Below are 12,010 nucleotides of genomic sequence, written 5' to 3'. Positions count from 1 at the left end.
TAATGTTTGATATTTTGACTGTGAACTTCTAATTAACTGAAATTAGGGCTTAATTTGGGTCAGTTTAATATGGGTCAGTTTGAATGAATCAGATGTTTACATCTGAATGGTTCCATTCAGATGTAAACAAACAGCCCCTTAGTTTGGAATGTTGCAACCCCCATCTACCTGTAAGTATGGTCGACTCGTCAGTAAAGGATCTGACCCCAAGCTAAGGTAAGCTCGTTCGTTAGATGGTGTGTGGAATAATTAGTGAAATTCGAAGGTTTATTTCAATAGTTATGTTTCAGTCATTGTTATTTTTTTCATGATGATCCAAGAGCTCTAAGAAAAATTCACGAATTTTAAAAACAAATGAAGAGATTTTCAAGGTTGGGTGAATCTAAAGGCTGTTGTTAATAAAGTGACAACAAAAGGATCTAGGAGATGAAAGGCTCATACGGCCCGCAAACTGCTAGTCATTTGTTAACAGGTTCGGGTGGAAATATTTTTTATTGATTTTTAAAGACCGGCTTTTGTTTTATGCTACACCCATATGGTTTATTGTAGGGTGCAAACAAGTCGATCCCAATCTCAAGCTCGGCTCATAACTTGGTTAAGGCGGCCAAGAGACTGGCCGAGTTGCATACATGTAATTAAGAAGAATATGTTTCACATTTGTTTCAACTTTTTATAGTATAAACTTCATGATAAATGAATCTTCACAACTTTATGTAATTGTTTATATTTGAACTTTTGGCATGAGCATAGATAATGTACCAAGAAAGGTTGTGGGTGCTGTGATTCAAGAAGTAACTTCATACATTTTCTTTCGTTTTGTAAGTATTTCATTTCATTGTTAGTTTACACTTTTAGTTTTTCCTGCCAAGTGAATATTTTATTTGCTTTTTTAATATGTATATATTGTTCATGTGTATGCACATATATTTATATGTTGGTTAGTATTACGAACACGACTAGTTTGACCCGAAATATGAATATATGTATGGGAATGCATGTATACGTACATATGTATATTGAACTTATAGGTTTGTTTTAAGTATATTTGCATTTTTGTTAATACGTATTATGTATTTATTGTATGTGTATGCGAATATGCATATATATGTTAATATTACGAACACGTCCCATTTGACCCGAAATGTTTTTTTTTTCCTTTAATATAGGATACAATTCAAAACAAGCTCACTCAGATGCGATGTGAAGCGGGTGATTTACCGGTTCATGAGGTTGGTGTCTTAGACGTTCACTTGGTCTACGCTGTGATTGGGAACGAGATATTGGCAAATGGTTAAAATACAACCAGCAATGTGGCGTGCATATACAAACAACCAACACTATCACATGAATAATCATGCAAGAACAATTGACGGAATTGTGCGCCGAGATTGTTGAAATTAAGTGAATGACATGAATAATCATGCAAGAACAATTGACGGAATTGTGCGCCAAGATTGTTGAAATTAAGTGAATGACAAAGGGTAGCCTGAGTCAAGATGATGAAGACACCTATATGATGAAGATATATTGAGTTATTAGTTATGATATTGTGATGGTTTTTATGACAATAATTTAAACTATTTAGTTTAACGTTTTCTAATTTGACGTTTATGGTTTTATTTGTTAAAAAAAGTTTAGACATTTCATGAACTATATCTTTACAATTACATTTTAATTGGTAGAAAATCTGGAAAAATTATATTTTTTTTAAAACTGAAAAATACCTATACCAACCACATGTCGTCGGTAAAGGTATTTAAAAAAAATCTTATACCGACAACATGTCGTCAGTAAAAGTTTTTAATTTTTTTATTTTACATTTATTTTTAAATAAGAAAAAAAACTATGACAAAACTTTTTGTGACCGCTTGTGGTCGGGAAATGTGTACTTATACCGACCACAAATTTGACTTATAGCGACTCTTTTGTATTGACCAACCTATATCGACTACATGTGGTCGGTAAAACTTGTGCCGACCACACGTGGTCGATAAAGGCGGTCTGATCAGAGCAATTTTCTTGTAGTGATCGTTAGTAAAAATAACGTTAATCAACAACAATGACTTCTTCTACTTCTATTTCTAAGTGTACTTCAAATTGGAATAATTGCAGAACGATATTCTTGTGTTTGTCTTTGATTTTTGAATCTTAATCAAGTAACAGAAAACATTATATGCAAAAAACATTATATGAGAGACGTTTTGTCTTGATTATACATTTAGCTGTATTTTATATTGTTTTAATTTATTCTGAACCTAGTTGTAAAATTGATTTTTAAAATAACAAATTATATATTTTTTTCATAATTATATTATTATTATTGTTGTTGTTGTTTAATAATAAAATCTTATGATAGATAAGGATTGTAATATATCAAAACTTTTTTAATGGAAATTTTTAATTTAAATAAATAAATAAACATTAACAAAATCTTCGGACATGGAGATATAATTTGCTTTTTCTTTTTGTATTCGTAACGAGAGTTTTTTTTTCCCAAACTAGTATTGGTGAAAAACTATTTACTACTTTATTGTTGATTAAAAAGTATTTACCAAACTAGTGTTTCAGTTATGTTGTTTTCATCTTTTACTTATAAATTAACATATTAGTCTTTTTAATTTTTCCAATTTAGTTCATCAATTATCAATTTTCATATCATATGTTTTATATATTTTTATGCTATTAATTCAATATCATATGTTTTATATTATTATTTCTCAGTCATCCTTATTTTACTAATTCGGATAAGAAAATTTTCTTTTGTTTTCATTTCTTTAATTATTATTTTTTTCACATAAATTTAGTTTTTATAATATATTTATTTTACGTATGTGTTTTTGAGTATAGTTTTGGTACCGTAACAAGTATAACTAGTACATACTTGAGTTCACGTCGAACAGTCGCTACAACGTTTGAGTTTTACCAACGTTTGGGTTTTACCGATTTTTTTTGTTTTTAATATGTTCATTTTACGAACTTATTTTTTGGGTTTTGTTCCGATATCGTAACGATCCTAACAGATACCAACCGAATTTACGTCAAATAGTCACCGCAACACTTGGGTTTTACCAACGCTCGAGTTTTACCGATTTTTGTTGTTTTTTGTTTTAAATACGCTCATTTTGATAATTTAATTTTTGGGTTTAGTTCCGATACCGTAACGAACCTACCAGATACCAATCGAAGTAATGTCAACGCTTGGATTTTAATTACACCCAATTTTTTATGTTTTAAATATGTTCATTTTACGAAAAATTGGTAAAACCGGGATGTTGATAAAACTCGTAAAATGACGATATTGGATTGATCAGATAAAAATTCATAACCAAGTAAAAAAAAAGAGTTAAGTGATTAAAAGACAAAAAATATTGAAACCAAATTCGTAAATGACGATTTACAAAAAAAAGGAGAAATCAAATAAAAAGAAAAGATTCATAGCTAAAATAGTTATAAAAAAAAAAAAAAAAAGTGTTTGGATTGATCGGAAAAATATTAACGAAATATGAGATAAAAACAGAATTTATGAACTTAATAAAAGAAAAGTTACATAGACTCTAATATGTTAATGTAAAAGTAAAAGGTTAACACAAAATAAATACAAAACACTACTTTGGTAAATATCTTTTAATCAACACAAGTAATAAATATCTTTCCATCAAAAATAGTTTAAGAAAAAAATTCTTCATATTGTCAGTTTATGTTTGCTCATTAAGATTATACTTAATCATTTGAACAAATTATATAAATAGTATTTAATGTGTCATTTTGAGAGGCATCGGGCCGTCAACCAAGGAATAGAAAGAATATTTTACAACTCGAACCTTCATAGATTTTACAAAAAAATAAACAATATTTTTGACTCGTTACTTGTTCCATCCAACATGTTTAAAAAAACATTGAAATATCATCCCCACAAATCCCACACTCAGGATCATATTCACTGAAAAAAAAACTAGTACCAAAGTTCTCAAAGAAACACCAAAAGCCATGGTAACTATTCCGGAGACGATGATAAGCTCTTCCGAAGGGCCCCGGCCCATTCCCTTGATTGCAATGGGCACAGCAACGGAATCAGGCATTGCAGGCATTGAAGTGGTGGCACCATCAACTCTAATTGAAGCCATTAAAGCGGGCTATCGTCACTTTGACACAGCAGCAGTATACCGAACTGAGAAACCCATTGGGGAAGCCGTTGCAGAAGCTCTTAGATTGGGCCTCATAAAGTCTCGGTCCGAGATTTTTATCACCACCAAGCTGTGGTGTAACTCTGCAGACCGCCATCTTGTTGTTCCGGCCATCAAGCAAAGTCTCAAGTAAGGACTTCTTCAAGTTTCATTATTATTAGCTTATGATGATATATTTTGTTGTTAAAGCTTAACCAAGTTATAAGAAAAGATAACTAGATATTAAGAGTTTATATATCAACTAATGTAGGAATCTAGGACTAGAGTATGTAGATCTATATCTTATACATTGGCCACTCAAGCTGATCCAAGGCGATTATAAAAGCCCAATTCCAAGCGAGTGCATAGCCGCGATGGATATGAAAGCAGTCTGGGAAGGAATGGAGGAGTGTCAAAATCTCGGACTTACCAAATCCATTGGTGTAAGCAACTTCTCTACTAAAAGGATCGAACAAATTCTTTCATTTGCCAATATTCCTCCGGCTGTCAACCAGGTGATCATCTCAAATATGTATCAAAATAAGATCTTTTAAGTTATGAACTTTCTTCATCAATGTGTTATTTACAAAAGACTTGAACTGATGATCAATATTTTTTTTTCAACTATGGGTTAATTAGTTTCTATCCAAGACCAGCAACTTAAGTTTGCCTACAATGAAGCAACAATTGTCTTGTAATAGCAACTTCACCTTGATGGTTGGAATTTCACCAACTATCAAGGTGACGCCATCAGAAGTTGCGTGCTATATATCTTAGATAACGACTTCAACTGCTATAAGACAAAGATATGACGGCTCAAAGACACAAAACTCACTATCTTAGATAGTTGCTTACTCCAAATTGAGAACAAAAAAGTCCATATTTTACATCAAGGACTTTGAAAATAAGCCATCAACTATAGATGATTTATGAATTATGACATTAAAATAAAGTAGGTAAATTGGTGAAACTGACATCATTTATATCTGGTTTGAAGATTGAGATGAATGCACATTGGCAACAACAAAAAATCACCAATTTTTGCAAAGCAAATGGCATCCTTGTAACTGCGTACTCCCCGTTAGGTGCGGCTGTTAATAGCTCATGGGGGCATGACATTGTCATGGAATGCGATGTTCTCCAAGACATTGCCAAGTGTAAAGGGAAGACAGTGGCTCAGGTACTCTTGATTTCCTGATATCTAAAGTTATAGGAGCATGTTTTGAAAAAACAAATGCAAGGAAATAGATAAAAATGATAATTCTTTACTATATGAAGTCAATTGCTAATTGCTTCATATCAAATGTCTAATGCTATGGTATTAACACGTAGATTTCTTTAAGATGGTTGTATGAGCAAGGGGTAAGTATAGCAGTTAAGAGCTTCAACACGAAAAGGATGAAGCAGAACCTTGACATCTTTGACTGGTCGTTGACTAAGGAGGAATTGAACAAAATTGGCCAACTTACTCAACGCAGGCGTCTTTATCTACTTGGGACAATGGTGACTGAGCATAACGATATACTTGCTGAGATCGATGCAGAGCTTGATTGAAGAAGTACTATGATTTGTGTAAGTTGATGTTTAAGATCATGCAGTCCGTACTTTCTTAAGATATCGTTGTATAATATCTACTGTTTTCTTTTTTTCAACATTGCAACAATGTGAGTAGGGATCTATAACTATATTTGAAATTTATGAGTGTTTTGAATAGAATACTTCTGCATGCTACACTGATATTATGCTCAAGAAATTATAAATTGAAACACACCGTTAGACGTTAGGTATGTTTATCTTGCATATATATTAATTTGATAATGAACACTTGTTATACTTAGATAGTTAGTGTATAGCAATTAGTGAAAAAATAGTACAAGTATTGCTAACGTAGCCTTTATCAGTAATTCGGTTTATGCCGTCCAGAAAATACCCAAGGCTACTTCATATATATGCCCATCGATATTAACTTATGAACAAAATGATAATGTATATTTACAACTTGACAAATTACGTGAACAGAGAGGAAAATGATAATTTACTTATGAACAAAATGATAATGTATATATACAACTTGACAAATTATGTGAATAGAGAGGAAAATGATAATGTATATATAACTTAATTATGAACAACTTAACAGAGAGACTTAACAAATTATGTAACTGGAGAGGAAAATGATAATGTATATATAGGTATAATAAAAAATAATTAAGAGGATGATAATGTATAACAGAGAGACTTAACAAATTATGTAACTGGATAGAAAAATGATAATGTATATATAGGTATAATAAAAAATAATTAAGAGGATGATAATGATATACATTATGTAACTAAAGATTAAATGATATATTTACATATATGACCAAATTCAAAAAAGAAAAAAAAATTAAAGAAAGAAAAACCCGAAAAGGCCGATACTCGTTTAAAAAATCCTTGAAGAGAAATGAGTACACACACGCACACTAGACTAGTCAAATGAAAACGCTAATAACATAATGGTGAGTAATAAGATAGCGTAATGACGTGATAATTGTGTGTAAAGGTCTCAATATAACAATTCATACAATATTTATTAAAATGGTAACTAATATTGTCACCAGGCCTCTAGTAACGGTGGTAAGAAGGTTTTCCTTTTGCGGGGTCCTCCTGAGAAGGCCTCGAGTTTGATAACCTAGAGCGTCAAAAAGTTGGGATGTTGGAAACTTCTCGTCACATAATTCGAACTTGGGTAATGGTGATTGATGAGCCAAAGGCTTAGCCCCATCACTTTCATACTCAAACTCAAATCTCACAATCACAAATTTCTATGTTCTTTTCAATCGCCATTAAAATAACTCAATCAAAAACTTCTTCTACTGGGACTCATATTTTTGGTAATTGTGTGATGGTAGCTCATATTCAGAGGATTATCGGGAGGTGCCTTGGCCGGATTCCAAAGTTCCGGTAGATATGTGTTTTTGGTTGTACTCTTCTTTTGTTAAACATAATAAGATTCGGTAGAAGCTATTATCTTCTCGCCGTGGTGGTTTATTTGGAGGCATCGAAGTGAGATTGTGTTCAACAAAATGATCTCACAAGGGAGCCACTTGTTGATTCCATTAAGGCAACCGTGTCTTTATGGGCTTCGAGTACAAATGTAAGATTTAAATTAACTTAACTGAATGGCTGAAGCACCAATCCTTGTTATGTTATTTTTTCTCATCCGGTTAATTGTTAAGCCGTTGGTTCTCACGTTATTTAATCTTAATTTTGGATGGTAAAAAAAAAAAAGAAAGCTTCTACTTCTATATCTAATTGTACTCCAACTTGGAATAAATCCACAACGATATTCTTGTGTTATTCAAAAGATCTGTTTGGGTTGAAACAAATCGTATATTTACTTATGAACAAAATGTCTTAGATTTTGTTTCTTAATGGGCCAACAAGTACAATAACGGGTCATCTTAGATTTTAACGGTTATTTGTTTATTCATGGTTATATCATTATATTATAATTTTAATGTTAAAATCTTATAATAGATTAGTATCGTAAACGGTAAACGAATCAAACATTTAGTGATCACTTAACGAACAATTCGTTGGAAATTAACCTAATAACTTTTTTTGAAGGACATTATTTATTCGTTTAAATGTTTAATTAAATGGCGGTCATGAATATATGATTTGTTTTTTCTTTTGCATTCACAAATATCTGTTTTGTTTGTCGCTTAAGGTAGTTCAAATATATTTCGTTTATACTTATTAAAACAAATTAAATAGCAATACTAACAATGTGTCTATTGAGAGCCATCGGCCGGCTACCAAGTAACAAAGAAACATAGAAATATCATCCCTACAAATTAAGTATGTTTCGCTTAATTCGTTAAATAATGTGTCTATTTCATAAATCTCCGTTTTGTTTGCCCCTTAAAATTGTTTAAATATGTTTCGTTTATATTTATTAAAACAAATTAAATAGAAATACTAACAATTTGTCTATTTAATAGGTTACCAAGATCAAAGGAACATAGATATATCATCCGTACAAATTAAATATGTTTCCTTTATCTATATCTATATTTATATTATATAAAAAATATGAGTTAATGACCTCTTAATTTTTATGAGGTAACTTGTTGCTTTAGATACAAATACATTTTAAGGGTAATAACCGTAATATCATCTTTAGAAAATTTTGTCTTTTAGCAAAAATAATGTACGGTTGATTTCAATTCATTCAATAATAATTGTTGAATTATAGAATAGCTATATATATACCCCTTATTTTTAAACCAACCACCCCCACAACGTTTAAACGTTTATAACTTTTTCACACGTTAATATTATTTAAAAACCATCTCTTTATTTTGAGTATGGTATTGCTATACTTTTTTCATTTAAAAACTTAATGTGTTACGTGATTACCATTAAGAATTGGTAAACGGGCCGGGCAGGTTCGGTCGTTCGGGTCATGGGTATAAAAGCTTAAGGTTGGAATGGATCGATACAAAAAAAAGTTAATTTGGTTTGGGTCAGGACGGGTTCGGGTCGAAAGAGGTCAAGTCAGAACATATTTCAGGTTATAACAGTGGCAGGCGGAACGGGTGGCGGGTTAAGACTCGTTCAATGTAGCCTTACGTGTGCACCGACACTTGATTGCGCGCGTACAGTCGTTGTGTGACGTGCTTACTAACACCGGTTGAGCTTCCAATGCCGCATTACGAGCATACTATTGCCGGATTACACATGTACTATTGCGAAATCACGCACCTACTGAAACGGCAACACGGTTATCCGTTCGATGTCATGTTTGCGTACATACCCCGTTACATTACGCGGACACCTAGCTAGTATTAAACAATGTGTCTATTTCATAAATGTCCGTTTTGTTTTCCCCTTAAGGTCGTTTAAACTTTAAATATATTTTGTTTATAGTCATTAAAACAAATTAAATAGCAAAACTAACAATGTGTCTATTTCATTTTGAGAACCATAGGCTCGCGACCAAGTATCAAAGAAACATAGAAATATCATTCCTACAAATAAAATATGATTTGTTTATATTCATTAAACAATAAACAACATGTCTATTTCATAAATGTCTATTTTCTTTGCCCCTTAAGGTCGTTTAAATATGTTTCGTTTTTATTTATTAAAACAAATTAAATAGTAATGCTAACAATGTGTCTATTTCATTTTGAGAGTCATCGGCCGGCTACCGGTGTCAATGTGTCTATTTCATAAATGTCCGTTTTATTTGTCCCTTAAGATCATTTAAACATGTTTTGTTTTTATTCATTAAAAGAAATTAAACAATAACAATAACAATGTGTCTATTTCATTTTGAGAGCCGCCAGCTACCAAGTAATAGGAATAACAAATAATGGATAAAATACAATAATTGTTTAATGTTATTAGGTACAAAAATATTCATATTCATGAAATTGATCCATGAAATCACATCATATGTTTTCGAAATCATCAATATATGTCTAATTAATCATCAGTTCACAAAAAAAAAGATTTGGATCGTCAATTGATCAATTTTTGTACTTTTCTTCATGAAAAATGCTTTTGAGCGTAATTATGGGTTTTGAGAGTTTTTATGAAAACCTTACATGGATTTGAGCGTATTAAATTTAACATTGAGCGTTTTTGTAAAATGGCTTGAGTGTGATCCGCGTACATATTGTACGTTAAGCGATTATTATACGATAACTTTACCCTTTTACCCTGGAAGAATAACTATTCGTCTTGTCTCTTCCAATTAACAATTGTTTGTCTTCATATACTAAAATGTTTTTGACTCATTAAGTTCTTTAATCCAGTATGTATAAAAGAACATAGAATATCATCCCTACAAATGCATACTCAAAGATCATATTCATTGAAAATACCAGTATCAAAGAAACATTAGAAACGATGGTAACTATTCCGGAGACGATGATAAGATCTTCTGAAGGCCCCGACCCATTCCCTTGATTGCAATGGGCACCGCAACAGAATCAGGCATTGCAGGCATTGAAGTGGTGACACCATCAACTCTAATTGAAGCTATTAAGTTGGGTTATCGTCACTTTGACACAGCAGCAGTATATCAAACCGAGAAACCTATTGGGGAAGCCGTTGCAGAAGCTCTTAGATTGGGCCTCATAAAGTCCGGATCAGAGATTTTTATAACCACCAAGTTGTGGTGTAACTCTGCAGACCGCCATCTTGTTGTTCTGGCCATCAAGCAAAGTCTCAAGTAAGAAGTTCTTACATTATTATTATTATTATTATTATTATTATTATTATTATTATTATTATTATTATTATTATTTTTTAAAATCAAAACAACTATGTTGCCTAGGTTCCACCGCTAACGGCCACACTTTTGTTAATGCGCATCGAAACATATATACCATTGTTTGTCAACAATGTATAGTTTGGGTTGTTTATGAAAAGCTAGTTTTGTAGTTTATGACAATATCTTTGTGGGTAAAGCTTAACCAAGTTATGAAAAAATCATAGTTAGCTATTAACACTTTTATCAACTAATGAAGGAATCTGGGACTAGAGTATGTAGATCTATATCTTATACATTGGCCACTCAAGCTGATCCAAGATGAATATTATAAAGGCCCAGTTCCAAGTGAGTGCATAGCCGCGATGGATATGAAAGCTGTCTGGGAAGGAATGGAGGAATGTCAGAATCTTGGGCTCGCTAAATCTATTGGTGTTAGTAATTTCTCTTCTAAAAGGATCGAACAAATTCTTTCGTTTGCCAACATCCCTCCAGCTGTCAACCAGGTGATCATCCCTATTTTTCATCTACGACTTTGATAATAACCCATGAACCATAGGATGATTTGTCTTGGTAGAACAAATTAAGTAAAAAGATAAAATGGTGAAACTAACATCCTTTTATATGGTTTGAAGATTGAGATGAACCCACATTGGCAACAGAAAAAAATCACCGATTTTTGCAAAGCGAATGGCATCCTAGTAACTGCGTACTCACCGTTAGGTGCGGTTGGCAATACCACATGGGGACACAACATTGTAATGGAATGTGATGTTCTCCAAGACATTGCCAAGTCTAAAGGCAAGACTATGGCTCAGGTACTCTTGATTTCTTGATATCTATAGTTATAGGAACATGTTATAAAATTGAAATGCATGTAATAGATAAAAGTGATACTTTCTTGACCATGAAGTCAACAACTATTGTTTTATATCAAATGTCTAATGCTATAGTATTAACATGCAGATTTCTTTAAGATGGTTGTATGAGCAAGGTGTATGTATAGCAGTTAAGAGCTTCAACGTAGAAAGGATGAAGCAGAACCTTGACATCTTTGACTGGTCGTTTACTGAGGAGGAACTAAACAAAATTGACCAAATTCCTCAACGTAGGCGTCTTTATCTATTTGGATTACTTGCGAGTGAGCATAATGATATAACAGATGAGATCGACACAGAGCTTGATTGAAGAAGTAATATTATTAGTAAAAGTTGGTGTTAACATTATACAATGCATGCTTTATTAAGATATCATCAGTTTGTTGCTTATCTTCAAATTGCTTGTCCGCTTTGTAATAATTATTGGACCATAATCTAGTTCGTTAAACCATGAGTATTGGGCCTACAAGACCAAGTTGTTTCAATTTTACTATTAATGGGTCTAGATAATACTATTATGTATTTTAGCTTGGGTCAAAACAATTGTTATGGCTGGTTATAAGCAAAGCACATGTGTGTCTATGTTTGTTTAAGTCCATATATGAAGAAACATGAAATGTATCCGGGTCGGATCCATGTCCAAGTTCCCCAATCTTCAAGATGAACGAACCACCGCCTTGATCTCCTTCTCCGGTTGCTCA

General features: G+C 32.3%; 1 protein-coding gene and 1 pseudogene across 2 annotated transcripts; both read left to right on the top strand.

The window, feature by feature from the left end:
* The first annotated feature begins 3,747 nt into the window (after window positions 1–3,747).
* LOC143569302 (D-galacturonate reductase-like) lies at window positions 3,748–5,729 on the top strand. The gene is made up of 4 exons (XM_077055255.1): window positions 3,748–4,313; window positions 4,435–4,678; window positions 5,161–5,343; window positions 5,496–5,729. The coding sequence occupies exons 1-4, from the start codon at window positions 3,988–3,990 to the stop codon at window positions 5,715–5,717; spliced, it is 975 nt and encodes a 324-aa protein (XP_076911370.1). The 5' UTR covers window positions 3,748–3,987; the 3' UTR covers window positions 5,718–5,729.
* A 4,338-nt stretch (window positions 5,730–10,067) lies between these two features.
* On the top strand, window positions 10,068–11,619 carry LOC143569300 (D-galacturonate reductase-like; annotated as a pseudogene). The gene is made up of 4 exons (XR_013141716.1): window positions 10,068–10,392; window positions 10,691–10,937; window positions 11,067–11,249; window positions 11,398–11,619. The product of XR_013141716.1 is annotated as a D-galacturonate reductase-like (transcript).
* Window positions 11,620–12,010: the final 391 nt, after the last annotated feature.

This window comes from Bidens hawaiensis, unplaced genomic scaffold, assembly GCF_021521415.1.
Source record: "Bidens hawaiensis isolate Kalapana, Puna unplaced genomic scaffold, B.hawaiensis_p1.1 tig00024447_1, whole genome shotgun sequence".
NCBI classification, from domain to species: Eukaryota; Viridiplantae; Streptophyta; class Magnoliopsida; order Asterales; family Asteraceae; genus Bidens; species Bidens hawaiensis.
This window is presented reverse-complemented; position numbering and strand designations above follow the sequence as displayed.

Coding starts and splice junctions, on each gene's coding strand:
- LOC143569302 (XM_077055255.1), top strand. CDS start 3,988: ATGGTAACTATTCCGGAGACGATGATAAGCTCTTCCGAAGGGCCCCGG. Junction 4,314..4,434: donor GCCATCAAGCAAAGTCTCAA/GTAAGGACTTCT, acceptor CAACTAATGTAG/GAATCTAGGACTAGAGTATG. Junction 4,679..5,160: donor TTCCTCCGGCTGTCAACCAG/GTGATCATCTCA, acceptor TCTGGTTTGAAG/ATTGAGATGAATGCACATTG.